This window comes from Pagrus pagrus, assembly GCF_965226575.1.
Source record: "Pagrus pagrus genome assembly, chromosome: 18".
NCBI lineage: Eukaryota > Metazoa > Chordata > Actinopteri > Spariformes > Sparidae > Pagrus > Pagrus pagrus.
Window position 1 is genome coordinate 9,308,797 of NC_140202.1, and position 19,238 is coordinate 9,328,034.

Sequence of the window (19,238 nt, forward strand, 5' to 3'; positions counted from 1 at the left end):
GTCCACTTTTGGAAATGCATGAAGCCCTGAGTCAGGAGCGCAGACTTTTCTTTTTTTTCTTTTTTTCATTAAAGGGTACAAATAATGCTGTTATGTTCCTTAAATGGCTTGATTTAGTTGTCAAAGTTTCATTTTCTAAACAATAAAGATGCCGTGTTCATCCATTCTAGTTCTCTCATAACGGCATGCTATTATAAAACAACTTCAAATCAAATCCTTAATCATTGATAAGTGTGCGTGCTCCCCCGCCCCTCCCAACAAAAATCCCGCCCCCCCTCTCAGAAAATAGTTCCGACGTCCACAAGACAGTGAGTGTGTAGACCCCCCAGGAATGGTAAAACACATGCAACACTGAGGCTTTTATCTTACAAATTCAGGTCCCCACACCTGTGACTGCCCCACTTTGTACTCAGTCTGTGAGTGTTACGTAAGATTGCACAAACAGTGATTTTTAAAGTCTGAAATGTAAACATACTAACACAATAGAAACTGTGAAAATACCACAAGTTCAATTTGCATTTCATTGTGCAACCCCATGTATTGTAGGATGACAAATAAATGCACCTTGAAACTGAAAACATGATTGATCAAACTCATGGAGCTATTAAGTTATTTAACGTTATTAGATAAATGAGTTTAGCTATCACTGCCAAATCAAATTTCCCCCTTGGATTGTTTCCATTAGGCAGATGGACCCAAGGGTCCGTTTCCAAAGAAAAATCTTTTTTTCTTTTAGGACTTTGACTAAAGTAATAAACAGGTGATTAAAGGTCGGAATGTTCCATAGTGATGAAATAAATAGTCAATAATAAACTCTTAGTAATAGTAATGTTTATTAATAAGTAACAGAGGATCAATCAATCAATCATTACGTAACAGAGGAAAACAGGAAGATGGAAAATCAAACTAAAACGTACACACCTTGTGACAGAAGTTTTAGAGTAAATCTTCATGTTTTTGTTATGTTTGAAACCTTAAATGTGTTTGTATAATGTCTTAATTGTGCACATTACAGTTCTACTAATCATATAAAAATGCAGTAACTCATTCTTTCATATTAACATGCAGAAAGTTTCCATATCCAAGCTAACATAGTCTACAAAAGTGTTTCAAGATAAAAAGAGAATACCCTGTAGTTACAGTTCATACTGTGTCATGACTCATTTGCAGATGAATACATGTTTTATTTACTGTGCAAGAAGGCAAATATAAAGAAAAGTGTGAAACATCTACTCCTATTTTTCCAAGAGAATCATGCGGTCCATCTCCCTTGTTGGGTTAGGTGTACATTGAGATGCGAATCCACTGAAAATAAAGAGGGACACAGGTTATTTATACAACATATACACAACTGAACAGAAAACATAAATATTAGCTCAATTGTGTAATTTATCTTGGTCTTCTAGTCAAGATTAACTCAAGTAACTACACCCTGAATTTCTACTAGAACTCCTCCTAGCATGTTTTAAAAAAGCAGCAGAGGAGTGAGAGACAGTAGCTGTAGGAGGCTTCATGGTCTGGTAGTTATGTGTGGGGGATGAGGGGAAATGGGAAAAGACTGGCACAATGTTGCACACACACAGTGTGTCACAGCCATGAGTAGCTATTTTCAGACTCTCTGTGTCTCCTCTCTGGAGCTTTGATACTCACGAGATGCACATTTTAGCTCAGCTACCAGCTCTACAAGAGGCTCACCTTAACCTGTCTGTTTGTAACAGTTAAGGTGCAATGGTGATACTTGGCTTCCTGTCAAATTCATACTCAAAACAAATAGGGGGCAGCATATCACCAGAATAACTGCTAACTGCTGCTAAATGTAGCTAAGTTAGCTCAGTTAGCTCAACTAGTGGTGCAGCTAGCAGTCCAGACTGGGAGCTCGGAGCACCCATTGATGTTGGTGTATAATACAGGAGTTATGGACCAGGACGGACTGGGGCTAGTTGGTTAGCATACAAACTTCAGTATATATCTGTGCAACACAATATATAGACATCATGCCTCGAGTGTTATTTCCTCACATCCTGTTGATAAAAAAATATCTTATCTAACTTTTTTATGTTTTCAACCAAAATTCTTACATATTGCACCTGCAATGTTGCTGTAGCTCTGAATATAGCAAAGTCACCTGTGGGCAGATGATGTGACTGCTACTGAGGAGGAATAAATCCTGTTCATGTTCATGTGCCAATTCAACAGCCATGGTTTGTGAAAAGTTTGAGCCATGAAGTGCTGATAAGGAGAAACATTTTATTACCTCAAGCTCGCGAAGATTCATGGATTTTCCATCAGACAGTTGTTTGAAGATTTCTGTTGAGCAACACAAATTGCTAATAAATTAAAAGACATGAATAAATTAACATTTTTTATGTAGACAAACCATTTAAAAGGAAATACATCTACCTAGCTTATAGAAAGATGCAGAATAAGAGTAGGTCTATCTCTGAAACTCGAAAACTAGCAACCACTTGAGGGGACAAATGATTCAAACAACAGCGGTGTTTTAACATATATACAATGAAAGAAGGGAGATGGAATGCCACATATAGTGGCTGAATGTTATCAATAACACCTTTAAGCCATAAGCATTACAAATTGTATACTTGACTGAATCCTTGTTATTGGGGATTCCAATATGAGGATACATTTCTTAATTTATTATGAGATAAGAGTGGTAATCAGTTACTCCTTATAGTGTTATTTCCATAATAAGTCCCACTTGACTTCACTTACTTTGCATGCAGTCCAAGCGAAGGACGAGACTGATGAAGTTCTCCAGTGTCATATGTCCAGAGGAGGCACTGTAGCGCAGAGCCATCAAATTGAGAACCTCATCATTGACCCTCATTCCTGTTCAGCACACACAGAGCAGGAGTTTAGGTGGAGTTTTGGAAAAAAGAAGAAATTCAAACTCAGAATTTTAATATAATATTAATGAGATAATAATACAAACTCAAACAAACAAGATCTGAACAAACAAGCTGTTCTCAGAGGAAAATAAGGTAGAAAAGTGGCAGGATCTGGCAAATATAAACAAAGTAGAACAGAATGAAATTGTGTTGTCCTTTAAGGTCTGTTTGTTTATTCAGTTTATTCATTCATGAAAATGAAGAGTTTGTTTATTTAGTTTGCTTCGGCATTAAAAAAAATCAGTCAGTGAAAACGTTTTTCTTCTGATTAAAATTTCTTCCTCAAAACTACATAGTGCACCTTTGATACATTGATAATCAAGCATGGCTGGTCTACCTGCAGCTACAAATGCGTTCCTCAGCTCACTCAGTGACAGTGTTCCTGTTCGTGAAACATCTGTGAGGAAGAAAATTTCCTGGAAAAAAAACAATAATCAGGTAATTCTTCCAACTCTATATTTAGATGCATATGCATTAATAGTAGAATAAAGAGACTGCTATACAGTAATGATGGCTATGTAAATATGACAGAAAATCAAAACTCTTTGTTTTAAACTCTGTTTTAGCTTGGTTTCTTTCACCTTGTATTTGACGACCTTCTTCCACAGACGAACAAATTCCTCCCCATTCAGTTTGCCGGTGATTGATGACTTTTGAACTCAACATTAAGGTAACGTGTTATATTAAAAAAGGCTGGCAGCTTTGGCACAACAAAGTATGATTTTAGGAGTGTAAGTTATACTAAATAATATTGAATATCACATGCATCACAACAGGATACATCCATCAGAGCAACCATGCTTCGACAGGCATCAAGGCAGAAGCCTCCAGATTTCAGGTCTCCTACAAACACACAAACAAAAATCAGCACAAGACATACTTTGGAATAAACTCTGCAATATAGCAGTGTACATGCTGTTTATGATTATTACAGCTCACTCGACTGTATTTGGAACTCATGCTTGTTTTTAAACAGTTCAAACCTTTCAGGATTTGATCATTCAGCAGCCTCTGGAGCTGCTCAGCATCCACCTCCTCGTACTAGAAATGAAATGAAAACAAGATATAATGGACTGTGGGAAACTTTTGTTTAAGATTTAATGTGTGTTTTTTCTCACAGCCAAAATATAAAAGAAAAAAAATACTGTCCCCACACTCAGCTTATAAAGGCGACTACTGCATTTGGCTTATAGGTTGCCTTGATTGCTATTTCGAACTAAAAGAAAAATGATTGCAGGCTACATCAGCTTTCCAACAAGCTGAATGATGAAGGGAACTGCATAGTCTGTCTCCGTTAATTGACCTATTGTACATTTAAATGTGTTAAGTTTTGCTGCTTTAAAGAAACAGTATATAAGATCTTTTGTGGAAAAAAACCCTAAAATGATCAACAGATTGTGAATAAATAACTGCTTTGTTAGTTATTTATTGTGTTGCAGAGAAGTTAGCATGCTAACCAGCTAGACCCTCCTGCTCTAAAACTTTTGCTAGCGGTGTAAAAACACATCTGGTCCTGCACCAGTCTTGACCACTAGCTGCACAGCTAACTGAGCTAACTGAGCTAACTTGCTAATGGCAGCTATCGTTAGCAGCAGTTTCCATGGTGAAATACTGTCCCCAATATTTTTTGAGTATGAATTGTCAGGTGGCCAATTCTTACATATTGCACATTTAAACAACGTGAATATGGTGGATTTTATATACATTTTAATAGGGTTGTCAATTTTGATTAATTAAAGAAAAAAAACAAAATAACGCAGATTAATCACACTCTATCATGCCCCATGATCCCATACATTACTAAACATTCAACCTTCCATGGTAACTTCGTAAACATGATGGAGGCAGACGACAAAATGCTGCTTGGAAAACTGAGTGGAAACTTTACTTTGAGAGAACAATCAGGTGAAAATGTTGATGCCACTTATTTGGTATTTGGTGGATACCTCCTATGCTGACAAAACTTATACACCACCATCAAGAAATACAATTGTGTCTAAAATGGTACGTGTTGATAGAAACTCATATAAAGTATGGGATTAATTAAGATCAATTATTACAAAGCATGTGATTAATGAGATTTTTTTTGGTCACTGGACAGCTCTAATTTTTAAAGGGGTCCCAAGGCATGATCCAACTCAAGAGCTATAATTACGCTACATGCTACAGAAATAAGGGTTCCAAATGGTTGAGATTTCTGATGGGCCAGGTGCTACCCATAACCGTTAGTCCTTTAACAAACCCTCCTTTGGGAAAAAAAAACAACATTTTTTTGAAGGACTAAGAACCAGTTTAAAGCAAAGAATCCTTTTTGGAAGAAAGAATTCCTTCAGGGATTGTTGAAAGCCTGGGTGTTAAAAGATCCTCACACTCAAATATTCAAATTTTCATACAGTATGTTTAAATGTAGATGTTTGGGTTGAGTGGTTTTCTGACTTCGGACTGAACCAGCATTTTTCATTTTTTGAAGAAGTATTGGCAAGCTATGCAGAGACAAAACACAGATCTCAGCGATATCAGTCCTTCAGCATTCAATACAAAACTTGAAAATACATTCAAAAAACATTTATTGGGGGTTCTGAAAGGAGCCTTCATAGAGGGTTCAAGGTAGAACCTTCCGAAAAGGTTCTAAGTGGAACATGACAAAGAACCCTATATGGTTCTAGTTAGCATCTTTATTTCTAAGAGTGTAATGAGCAACACAGTTTAATTAGACAAATATTACCTTGTCAGAGTATTGGCGGAACAGCATTTTCTTGTTTTCAACATCCTGTGCATTAGTGGTCATTTTGATCTGAGAGATAAAAGTAGAAGAGTAAGCATGAGAAAAATGTTTGACTCCAAATTAATTGTCAAAACATATTTAATGTACAATATAGTAAGAAGATGCCATATAATATCAGAATAATATGAATACCAACAATTTTACAATATTGTTTAATCTTGCGAACCTTTTCAACTGGCTCTTGAGAAGGGTAACCAGAGTTTTCACTGTGGGGAAAGACCAAAGACAGTCCAGATCTGATTACTGTGTTTGACTTTTTTTGTTAATATAGAAAAAAAACACCAGTAATGTGTGACATATGCCATGCAGATACATTTTTAGTGTAATATTTGTAATTTCTTGATGAGAAGCAGAGAACTGAGAGAGTGAGCATACTAGCCCTGGGCCTCTGATTTGGAGTGGATGGTCAGAATGAAAGAGGCTGTCTCATTGGGTTTGTAGGTGGACGGCACAATCAGGTATTCTCCAGGCTTCAGCATGAAGAACTCCATCACCTCACGTGCGTCCATGTATTTTTTAGTTTGGGCGACAGGTGCATGGGTCCTAAAGAAAGCGGCTGGAAACTTCCCTCTTTGTGCTTTGTACTGTAATGATTAATAGATATTCATAGCAGTCTGTATCAGAGTTGCACAATGTGGGTGATGAACGTTTATTGTGTATAAGGATTGGAAGTTTCTTACTTTTTCAGACACCTTGAGGGAAATCAGTGGAAGGTGAGTTCATGTTGGGGGGAAAAGGAGTCAATTCAGTTAATGAAAGATTTTCAATCAGAATAATGTTTTATCATTACATGCTTATAGTCACTTGAAATAATCTGACCAAGGCTTAAAACTGTCTTGTGAGCCAACTGTTGTCTAACCCAGCAGGCCCCAACCCTTTTTTGCACCACGGACCGGTTTCATGAAAGACATTATTTTACGGACCGGCAATGGGGGGATTAAGCAGGGATAAAATAATCTCAAGTGCTTTTTCCAGTTAATCAAAGTAAACACATGGAATGGACGACCAGTCAAAGTCCAACCTGTCTGTCGGTTAGACCAGGCAATAAAATTATACAACGAGCATAATAACAAACACAAAGTGCATAAAAACACCACCTCTCAATAATGCAGAATCAGTGGGATCCCTGAGCTTTTTTCTCTGCAACGAGACGGTCCCACCTAGGGGTGATGGGAGACAATGACACCAGAAGTGTGTTCCTCAGTCTCTTCCAAAATCCCTGCTAATGTTTGAAACATGTCAAATGTCTCTCTGTTTACTCGCCAGTCCCCACAGCTCCAGTTTGGCTTTGAATGCAGCCACTTTATCAGCCAACTCGTCATTCTCTCTAAATGTAGCCTTCTTTTTCTTGGCAGTCTTAGGCTCATCATTAGGCCTTTTCCACTTTGCAAAGTAGCTCTCTAAAGTCGTTTGTTTTCTTAATTTTTTGGGTATAATGGACTGAAACAGGAATGTGTCAAGCACGTCAAGAGGGACAGACGGATGTTATTAAAAGAGTGTTTCAGAGTGTGATCGTCAATAAAACAGAAATAAAATAAATGATTTATTCTTTCTGTATGGCCCGGTACCAAATGACGATCGGACTGGCACTGGTCCGCGGCCTGGTGGTTGGGGACCACTGGCCTAACCGACAGACAGACAGGTTGGACTTTGACTGATTGTCCATTCAATGTGTTTACTTTGTTTTACTGGAAAAAAGCACTTGAGTACTGTACTCAAGTAAAAGTTTTTTAAAGAAATTTTTAGAAATGATTTTTAGAAACAGCAAAAAGGCCTGACTGAAGGTTGCAGTTAATACACATTATAGCAAATGTCGAAAAGCCACCATTAGCATTTCAGCATTTAACATTTTGCCAAATCCAGCACACACCTGATGGTCATGTAACATCAATCAAACACTTGTGCTTGCCTGGTGGGGCATTTAACCATAGATTGATTAAGGTAGATGGAGCCTTTTTTTAATTATGCCGAGGCGCAATAATGCTAACCTTAACCCATAATGATGTCATCCTTAAATTTAGTGTATTATGGGGCTTTGTTATGAACGACTCAGGGCTGGTCAAAGGATTTGACTTAATGGACACTCTTGAGTGCCTCATCTCAGTGCCTCTCCTCTGCTAACAGAGAGCAACAGTAGCTAGTGTTGATGAAGGTTCTTAGTCATCCAGGTCATGGTAAATCTAGGTGCTGTAGGCAACTGGACTTGTTTCAGTCTCTTGAAGACTTTTCACCTCTCATCCAAGAGGCTTCTTCAGTTAAGAACCGTAGTACAGCACTTAGAAGTAGCTTATGTTTAGAAACGGTTTCTGCTAACATAAACTAATGACTGGTCTCCAAGACAACACAAGTTCGACAGAGACAATTAACATTTTGGTGCAAAAATGCTCAAAACTGGTCAACAGACATTCCAGCGTTGTTCCATTACTGTTTTCATCTGACAATTTCAGCTACCTTCCATGTCTACTGTATTCATGACATATCCATAATAGTAAACAGAATATTGGGTAATATTTACCTCAAATACAGATAATCCAATTTGGAGATTTTTGGCCAGGCGCCTGTTCCTCTTGTCAGACTTTTGTATGAGAGACAGCAGCGTGTTTTTAGTACCATTGTTCTCTGAATTTTCTCCATGAATCTTGACCCGAAACTGTGGATTAGTCCAGAAACTGTCTGGAGGACAAGGAGAAAAACAAGGTTTGTTTGCATTGTATACATTTGCAAATAGTAGGTATTTGATTAATTTATCAATATTAAAATTAAAACATATTTATTATTGATTAACTAAAAATTCAGTGTCTATGTCCATTAATGTATGACTAAATCTACAGTTTCATAACTTGAAGCAATATGGCATTTGTGATTTGTTCACTTATTCAAGACTAAGGGACATGCTAAGTCAAGTACTTGCATGAGCTGGAGTGTATTAAAGTTAGGCGAACGTTTTAACAGAATTCTATTGCAACCTTTAGCTGTCCTGCTTTAACGTTGAGGAGTAGAGGGGCCACAGACATGTTGATTTTTAAAGGCCTAAGGAACAAGTTTGTTCAGGAATTGAAATTAGCCAAATCCTGTTTTTATCTTCATATAATGGGTGATGCTAAAACCAATAGTAAATTAATCTGACAAAATATTAATAATCTCACAAGGAAGGAACCAACTTTTGTAGCTGACCTTTAGCTCAAAGCTGAGGGAAAATTAATTGTTGACAAGCCTTCTGTCGCAGATACTTTTAACCGTTATTTTCTTGAGTCTGTAAATGAACTAGGTTGAAACTTTACAGAAAGGGAATTGGATATTATTCCTATAACTACTACAGATCAGACTTACAATCTGGTTTTAACAAATGCCACAGAAGTAAATAAAGTCATCAGCTCTTTCAAAAGCTTGAAATGTAGAGATGCTTTCTAGTTTGACACCATGTTTATTAAAAAAGACAAAGATACTTGTGTTCCACGCATTGTTCATCTAATTAATCTGTCACTTCAACATAATACTTTCCCAAGTGCCTGAAAACATGTCTTTGTGACTCCTATCTATAAGTCTGGAGACCGGCATGAAGCCAGTAGCTAAAGACTTATAAGCATATAGTATTATCCAAAGTTGCTGAGAAGGTTGCCAACTGACAACTGACAACGTATCTCAATACAAGCAATTTTGGCTTACATCCAATGCAGTTTGGCTTTCGACCCAATCAGTCCACTGAAACAGCTACATTACAAGTAATAGAGCAAATCAAATCTCAGCCAGACAAAGGGGGGGTGGTTGGTGCTGTATTCTTAGATTTGTGCAAAGCTTTTGATAAAGTAAATCACAATGTTCTTATTTCAAAACTTTCCAGATTTCATTTTTCATCAAGAACGCTGGCATGGGTGTCCTCATACCTGTTCTGCGGTTGCAATATGTTAAAGTTAATGAAGCATTGTCAAGCAATCTGAAGTGTACAATGGGTGTGCCTCAAGGTTCTGTGTTAGGCCCTCTATTATTTGGTCTTTACATTAATGATCTCCATGATGTGCCATGGGATAGATATACAAATATGCCAATGACACTGTTTGTTATATACACATGCAAAGACAGCTGAGCCAGCTGCTGGGAAGTTGACAATTGCCGTGGAAAGGATCACAAAGTGGATTGAAGTTCGCGGACAACACCACTGTAATTGGGCTCATCTCAGATGGGGATGAGTCAGCCTACAGGTGGGAGATTGACAATTTGGTGCCTTGGTGCAGTAAGAACAACTTAGAGCTCAATGCTCTAAAAACAGTGGAGATGACTGTTGACTCAGAAAAAGCCCAGCCACACCCACGCCTATCTCCCTGTTTGACTCCAGCTGAAGTCCTACCACTTCCTGGGCACCATCATTTCCCAGGATCTGGGAGCTGAACATCAGCTCTCTCATCAAAAAAGCCCAGCAGAGGACATACTTCTTGCGAGAGTTGAAGAAATTCAGCCTGCCAAAAACGATGATGGTGCACTCTACACTGCCATCATCGAGTCCATCCTAACTTCCTCCATCACCATCTGGTACGCTGCTGCCAGGGACAAGGGCAGACTGCAGTGTATCATCCGTGCCACCCCTCCAGGACCCATACGCCAAGGAACCTGAGGCGTGCAGGTAAGATTGTGGTCGACCCCTCCCATCCCGTACACAAACTTTTTGAGACTCTCCCCTCAGGTAGCTGTGTTCCATTTGGACCAAAACCTGTCGCCATAAAAACAGTTTCTTCCCATCTGCAACTCATTAACAAGGCATTAATGTTAGTTTTAGTAACCAGACACTTTTATTTTGCACAGTGCAATATTAATTTCTACTGGTAAATAAATACTGTGAAAGTATTTAAACACTCCACAGAGAATGACACAGCCTGTAGTCAGCAAACTGGTCTATCAAGCTGAACTATGGGCAACTCCTTCCCCCCATGAACTCCCCCTCTAATTTCATCCCATTACTCCTGCAGGGTTGCTACAATATATATGTACACACACACATATATATATATATATATATATATATATATATATATATGTATATATATATATATATATATATATATACACATATATATACAGTATATTTATTATTCTTTGTGCAGATTTGCAGAAAGTTTTCCATTTTGCATTCATGTTGTGATTATTCATGTGACAGACAAACGGGAAATAAAAAGACTAAAGAAAATGGGAAAAAAAAAACTGACATACAGTACATGCAATACATCAGGTCTTATTGAATTAAAGAATACATCCTTCAAATACCTCTGTTCATTATGCATCCTCCAGCAGTGGTTCCTGCAACCCATCTGCCCTCATACAAGGTGGTCTTCCAGTGACAGGAGGAGTTTCCATCGAGGAAGTCGGGACACAGGCAGCAGATGTCAAAATCTGAGTAGTTCCTGCAGAAGTCTTCCAGGGTCATCCTGTTGATATCAGAGATTAATTTGATAAAATTTATTTTGTCTTCTAGATCTGTGCTGAAAATATAAAACCCTTAACTTGAAATCTATGTCTGTCCAGACTCAGACTTCAAAAGAATTTAATAATCACTTAGCCAATCAATATCACCATATTAACATGTTTGATTCCAGTGAAACATGCTGTGTTCATTTAGAAACTATGTTTACAGATGAGTACAGAGAACTGATAGAGCTTCATCACATGGTGGAACAACAGTCACCTGAAGCTCAATATCAGCAAAACCAATGAGCTTGTGGCAGACTGCTGCTGTATGTCTGTCAGTGTTTGAGTTCATGGGTTGCTTCATACACATGCACACAACCCAGCAGCACAGAAAATCTCTACAATCACAGCAATTTCAAGATTCGAGCCCAAGATTAGTGACACCAATTCAGTATCTGACCAAATGTGAAATAGGCTCAAAATCTTCCCTTATGTTCCTGAGTTATGGTGTTGAATAATGGCCAGAATAGTGTTTTTTTAGAACATTATGATGTCACAATGACGGTGAGCTTTTATCTTTTGGATATGAAATGTCATCACTTCATCATTTTATTCTATCAGACCTTTGGGGTTGGAGTTGGACTAGTTTTTATATTGCTGCATAAGTAGTATTTTTACTGTACTGTATGTTGCCAAGGTAAAGCATAATTGTGAACATCTTTCATTTTAAATCAAATCACACATCAAATATATACTGCTTTATTGTTACTTAATGGAAGACATTCAGACGATTAGAAACATTTCTTATATTTGATTGTCAGCTTACCAGAACTCCCCATCATCAGCCACTGAGAGGCACAGGTCCCGATCTTCAGGACTCACAGTTTTCCACAGAGATGACCTAAAAACATTTTGTGATTTAAGTAAGAGAGGAGACAAGTTACAACACATGACCCGAGGCTTAAAGACATGGCCTGTCTTTATGCTCAACGTATGCAAATACAGTACAGGTGGTATGATCCACAGAAAAAAGGCCGTGTTTTAAGCTGCCTTTCACATAATCACCTATGGGAAGGTATAGTAAATACCACTCAAAGGATCATATTTCAGAAAAGCAAGACATTTGGCTATTAGAAACCTGTTGGCTTTCACTAAAAGAAGATTTGAAAAGTGGTGAAATGCATCCTTAAGAAATGTGTTTGGTGTATGACAATAACTACATGTTCAATTATTTTGTCATTGGAAAATAATAGAGCCATGTCTTTGTGAATCAGTCGCTAAGTGGGAGTTGTTCTCACCGATCACTCCAGTCTCCCCCCCACTCTCCGCTTCCCCAAGGGTTCCACAAGCGCACCAGCTTTACCAGTTTCCCTTGGCTTATCACCTGCAGCAGGCATCATGGATGACAGCACCATTGTTAACACATGGTGTAAAATGCAATAGATTATTTAATAAATCAAAAGTAAATTTGAGCTTCAGTTGGAGTTTAAAAAAACAGACAGTTATCTGTATGATCACTATCAGACATGTGTTATAAGATTTTCTTCTAAATCCAAATGCAATGCTACAAGTGTATGTCTTCACCTCCTTCACACCCGTAACAGCGTAGGCATGTCCTTGGACCAGTCCATTCGGCAAGACAGTGTTGGCAGGATTTTTCTACAAGCCAAAGACATTCATCATTGCTAGAAGCTGACTTCCCTGTGATTACAAAATTAAAGGTGCAATATGTAAGAATTCTAGTTTAAAACATTCAAAAATTAGCTAGCATTATCAACAGAATGTGAAGAAATACCAGTTTTTGACATTATGTCAAAGATGTCTATGCATTTTGTTGCAGAGATATCCACTGAAGTTAGCATGCTAACCAGCTAGCCACAGGCCTGAAAACCTCTTTGTGTCAGTGGTGTACCAACACTATGCTAGTAGTCTGGCTAGCTGCATGGCTGAGCTACTGAGCTTATAAGCAAACAGTAGCTGCAGTCATGGAATGTATAAAACGTAATTCAGTTCAGTTTGTAGCAGTTAGCAGTTGCTCTGGTGATGTGCTGCCCCTACTTGCTGGGATTAAAAATTCAACAGGTGGCCAGTTCTTACATGCTGCACCTTTGAAGAAACAGGTCTAAAGCTCCTGTGCTAGCAGTGTAAACATCAACAGCCCCCAGGTTCTCCAAACTGCAGCTGCATGTTAGCTGCATGGCTAACTAGGCTAATGGCAGCTACAGTTAGCAGCAGTAAGCAGTTACTCTAGTCAAGTATAACGCTGCTCCATATTTGTTTTGAATACAACAGGTGGTGAATTCTTACATATTGAACCTTTAAAGCAACACTAGGTAGTTTTTCGACCTTAAAATAATATTTCTAAACTCAGTTAAGTGGTAGAATAACGGTTAATAGGATGAACGGTGACGCCTCTGCAGCCTGAGGGGGGTCGCGCCGGCAGAAACCGCACTGTGTAACTTGCCAGAGCGGGTAGCTACATACCTGACGTAAAGAAGTCCAGTGCGACCTGCTTTACGACGCGTTTATTCATCGGTGGATTTAGCCAGCAGCTACTTGAATTTTTTGTAAACCAACGCCATTGCCAAGCCAGCTAAAAAAGCCAAAAAGGTATTGTTTGAGGAGGTGAAGAAAAACATGAGAGAAAGTGATATAACATGAGCCGGACAGGAATAAATATTAGACCAGCTTACACTCGGTGGAGCGAGCTGAAAGAACTGATGGCGACCTAGCCTTGATGCTACTGGATTTGTAAGCCATATATTACATATATACATATTTATTATCTTACCGACTTTTACTTTGAGTTGATTTGTTGTTATGTGGTGTTCATTGGGACTCTATTTGTCCACTGTTTATAACCGTAATAAAGCCAGGAGATAAGCTAATGCTGTCAGTTTCGATAGCTTGCACGTTTTCATGTAGTGACTGTAAACGATGACTACACTATGAACGTCTTGTCTTGAAAAGTTGCAGATCCCTTAGTTCATGCAGATAATCAATGTTATTGTTGAACAGTGTGGTCGGGAGGTAACGTTAGGCTATTGTTGTTTCCGGTAATGTTAGCATGCTACTTAGCTACTGTTGTCGTACCGAGTTGGTTGTAGTTATTGCACCAAACACAACGTCAGCTTGCACGTTTTCATGTACTGACTGTAAACGATGACTAACTTACTAAAACACTATGAACGTCTTGTCTTGAAAAGTTGCAGATTCCTTAGTTCATGCAGATAATCAACGTAATTGTTGAACATTGTGATCGGGAGGTAACGTTAGCTTGCTACTTACTGTTGTCATACCGAGTTGGTTGTAGTTATTATGCCGAACACAACGTAAACTTGCGATTGTATTGAGTAACTCCCGAAAACGTAGTGTTTTGGAAGTAACTTAGTCGGTGCAACCACTATAACCAACTCGGTATGAGAATAAATCTAGCATGCTAATGTCCTGTGCAGCCTATATGCTAACAAACTATCAACTGCTATCTCTGAATCTAGCTTGTTGTTGGCACTTGATTGAGGTTTCATGTTTTTGATGTTTCCAAACGAGGCTTCGTGATTCGCCGGCTCCATCAACAAATTCACGTGTATTCATTTTCCCTAGGGATGCTCATACAGCGACAGTATTTACGACACTGGTAACAGATAATTGCGCTTCTCAACAAGCCGGGGGTAGTAATGAGTCCAAACTACCTAGTGTTGCTTTAAGATGCTACCCATTCATTTGAATGAAAATTGCTCAATGAGCATGTAAGCAAGAAAGGTTAGCTTGCAGGCTCGTTGAAAAATAGAAAAACCCTCCATGATTTCAAGAACATAAATACAAAGAGTAGTAACTGATCAGTCGAAGGTGTGACAGATGGGTTATGCACTTCTTCAGTGATTACCTTACTCCATTAATGAGACAAGGGTCTTAAAACAAGTCAGCTGACACATTAAGCATTTCAGCTGCTGAAATTTCAACCTGTCTTTGTGATCAAGTTAAAGTTCACTTTATCGTTTATCTTGTTCATCTCTCTAAATTGTCTAATATGCACTTTACAAAAAAGATGAAAATTGATTGGTATATATGTGCCTACCCCTGGAGGAGTGCCACAGCCCATCAAAGACTTGGATTGGCCAGCTCTGCACATCAGCTCCCACAGGTCTGAAGGAGGCTCTGACAGCTTGATATACATGTGGACACCACCGGTGAAGTCCATAAGAGCCTCTGCAGGAGTCCCAGCCTTCATGTCAGTGTAGGAACCACACACCCTGACACAAGTGGATGTGATATTAATTTACAGATACTCCAGAAATAAAACTAAACTTGTGATAAGAAAACATATTTATGTCTGAGAAACAATGTATGTTTCTTTGCATACTTGGCATAGGCTTTCTCCAGCAAAGCAGGCCAGAACTCATTTGGGTCTTTGGAGTGAACGAAGATCAGTCTCCCATTGATTGTCGGTAGCTTGTCATCAATGACGACATCCACCCACTTTCCAAATCTCCAGAACTGTTAAAAAAGAAATAAAGTGACATTTTCTATTTAACGTCAATTTACCAACAAATGACTGTTGATGTGAAAGTAAAACATGACATTGCATGTGTCCTGACTTAAGTTCTGTGTCAATATCATGTCTACTAATTTTCACATTGTTATTCATAATAAGTGACACATATTTTTGTTGTTTTGCCTCTGCCTAACTAATGTGTTGAATGCAGTTACTTCTTCATAAAACATTGACCTTCCGTCAGATATTTTTATGTGAGACACAGGTTCAGATGCTTAGTGACTTTGCCAAGCTAATGGAAACCCTCCATTGCATGAACATAAAGAAGAAGCCTTGAATAGTTTGGCTTTACTGTATGTGTAAAATCAATGTCCTCTTTGTCTTCTACATTTAAATCTGAAATTCAGCCAATGAACCTCGCAGTCATTAAACTTCATTCTTGAGTTCAGTCTTAAACTTGAAACCAACAATTGACAAAACTATCTCAACCAGCCACTCTGGAGCTGTGAACATTACATGGTCTTCTGCTAATAAAGACCATGTGATATGATAAAAAGCTCCAGAACAGCTACCAGAAAGCCTCTGAGGTGAGTTTATGTTATCAGCTCATATTGTTTCTTGTCATTTACTAAAGCAAATACAAAGTGTGTGACTTGCTTGAAGCAGTATGAACATTCTTTCATAAATCATGATGAGATGACTGTACTTCCTTCCTATAATGTCTCACTATAATCAGTGCTCGGTGATTGACGTAATAATAACTGGTTGTGCTGTTAGTATTTACCCTGAAGTGGAACAGCCCGCAGTACTCATCAAATGTTTGGTCAAGAGGAACAACTTGCCCGAGGATGTGAGACTGGAATGTCAGAGCTCCAATAGATGCGAGAAACCAGCAGTTTCCTGAGTGAAAGATGATCATTAAGTTGTCAGAAAACATTAAGGCCAACCAGTCAAATGTTATAAATGAAATAAGTTTTTCCTACCAAGTACTCCTTGACCAAAATCAAACCTGGACACCCCATCAAGTACAAAGGCTGGATTAGGAGCAATGTTCTGAAACAGAAGGAGTTTATTGTGAAAAATGAAAAAAATAAATAAAATAAAATAAAATAAATAAATAAATAAATAAAGGATAGGTTTGCATTTTTGAGGTCTATCTTAATACAATAATTACATGGCCACATGTACACTTAAACATTTATTGGTCACTATATTCATTACTACTATTCATACTGTTTAAGATCCCCTCCTGCCATGGGGACAAAATCCACAGCTGTCATTCATCACAAAAATTGGATTCTAAAAAGCTAATTTGAGGCTTCAGCATTCTGCGCAAGCTAAATCAAGCAGGCATGCTCCAGAGGTACAGTCTTCTTAGTAAAGAAATTACTCTTTGTGTTGCATCACAGCAAGCAACTGAGCTTACCAACCTGCGGAAGAACACTGGCCATGAAGTGTTAAAGCTCTGGTCTACGATCTGAGAAAGATTTGAAAAAAGCACCCCCCCCCCCCACACACACCCCTCCCCTCTGAGCTCGTATCGCTCTCCCCTCGGATCAATCTTTCAAATCATAGACCATAGCTTTAACTTCAAGGCCAGTATAGACAGGAAGAATAATTACTGCAATTACTATATAAAAAAAACAAAAAACAAATGTGTGTATTTGTGAGTATTTAATTTAGGTAGACATAAAAAAAAATCGGAACTTATTTGATAATGAAAATGAAACTGTCACATATCAACACAGTAAGGAATTACACAAAAATGATTATGCATGGCGGTCAGGCCAGAACAAGTGAGGGCAAGTGACAATTTTTTTTTCCTGGTGATCCATTTTCTTAGTCATAAAAATGTTTTAAGGAAAAGTCTAAGAAAATGAAAAACTACTGTATTTCTCTTTCGATCAGTGAAACAGTGATTATTCAGTTTATTTCAGTGACCACATATACTTCTATGTCATCTGTTCTTCCAGAGCTAGCTAACCATATCAGCTAAAATCTGAGCTTACCTGTACAGTAACATGAGAGTCTTATGTCTTATATTTCCTTTTTTACCTGTCCTCCACACATCAGGGAGCACTGGACAGTTATTCACATGTGGATATTCCTTCCGTTCAGATATTACGGTTCAAACTAGATTATGCCATCTTAACTCTTTTACTTTGCATGTTATTATTATTGTTTTGCCTGTGATATTTTGGGATAGTTTGGGGAGGTTGTTGCAGTTTTTTAAGTGAAGGGTCCAAAGAAAATTTAAAAATCCAGGGGAAGGTTTTGTCTTGTCTTGTTGCACATGTTACCATTCTGCTATAGTGGAAAAATGCTCTGGCTGGTTCGCATTTCCTCAAACCAATCCTAACCGTGTTGAGCAGGGCAAGTTGAGGTGAACCCTGGCATTAAATGGCTAAATTCCATCCAAAAGACAAGTTAACTACTGCTAGTTTGTTTATGTTCGTACTGTTAGCAACTAGGTTAGGATTAGGGTAATTTGACATTTTCAGCATGTAGGTTGCTAGCTTGGAGGTTGTTATTGTTTCCTGTAGAGACTGGGATTTTGAAAGCAGTAACACGCAGATAGATAGCGGAGGGGAGAATGCTGACTACAGGTGGACAATGGCCAGTTTATACGTTCAGTCTACATTCGGTGAGCTAGACTAGGTTCAGCCTTACTCACCCCAAATAACCTTTGTACATTCCCTAAACAAACCATCAAAATGGTCAGAAACAATCAAAAACTGGTGTTTCTGGATAATTTTATTGTGTCAACCAGCAGCTGGTATGGCAGTAATTAAAAAAAAAAAAAACCAACCAAAACATGTGCTGTTAAATTATTCAGTATCAAGGGGTCAGCCTTTGTTTGTGAGATTTATTGTGACAAAAAAATTGCATACACACTTGAAATAGAACTGATAGTTTTCAGGACTATACCCAAATCAATTTTCAAACAAAAAAAAATGTGTTGTTTGACACATAGCCAGACACCACACCAACCAGTATTTAGACTGTGCTATGCAAACACATGAGGGTGAACACTGTTGCTCGTCTGTTGCTCGTCAGTCAGGTTGAGTCTGAACACTGTTAAAAGTGCTAAACACTGAATCACTCAAAGATGCTAGCTGAATCAGTTTAACTCTCTGCTAGTAACTCCAACAAACTAGATGCTCGATTAAACATTAACATTTATTGTGACGCAGGTTTAACTCTTCCAAATCACTCACCGCTGGCCTCAGCCACTCCACTTTGTCCAGGTCAGAGGGGCTCAGAACCTCATAGCCAATGGAGTTCTTGTCAGGGGGGAACATCTTATCGATGTACCTTAGTCCTTGAATGATGCAGGCCTGTTTCAGTGACTCGTAGTCTTGGTTGAGGTATTTCTCAGGGTTGGTAGCGCTCCCATAACCATCTTGCTTGTGACGAGCCTCCAAGATGTTCAGACACACACCGGGAGGAGGCATTGTTGCAGTGTTTGGGCTCTGTTCAGAAAATGTAGATGAAAAACCATTTTGGTATTTACAATAAATAATTTTGCAGACAAAATCAGATGAGTGGGAAATTAAAGTAAAAACCAACACACTGTCAAAGTAGGGTGTTGGTCCACCACAGGCTGCCAGAACAGCTTCAGTGCATCTTGGTGAAGGTTATACAAGTGTGGAGA

At 38.4% G+C, this 19,238-nt stretch overlaps 1 protein-coding gene across 1 annotated transcript; it reads right to left on the bottom strand.

The window, feature by feature from the left end:
* Positions 1-814: 814 nt before the first annotated feature.
* Positions 815-19,038, bottom strand: LOC311273560 (calpain-1 catalytic subunit-like; the record flags this gene model as incomplete). The annotated part of the gene is made up of 20 exons (XM_084380664.1): positions 815-1,305; positions 2,255-2,307; positions 2,731-2,847; positions 3,244-3,322; positions 3,488-3,556; positions 3,688-3,749; positions 3,890-3,947; positions 5,632-5,700; positions 5,858-5,897; positions 6,067-6,275; positions 8,207-8,364; positions 10,948-11,108; positions 11,915-11,989; positions 12,387-12,472; positions 12,673-12,747; positions 15,167-15,341; positions 15,452-15,585; positions 16,368-16,483; positions 16,567-16,636; positions 18,802-19,038. The coding sequence occupies 20 exons, from the start codon at positions 19,036-19,038 to the stop codon at positions 1,279-1,281; spliced, it is 2,070 nt and encodes a 689-aa protein (XP_084236790.1). The 3' UTR covers positions 815-1,278.
* Positions 19,039-19,238: the final 200 nt, after the last annotated feature.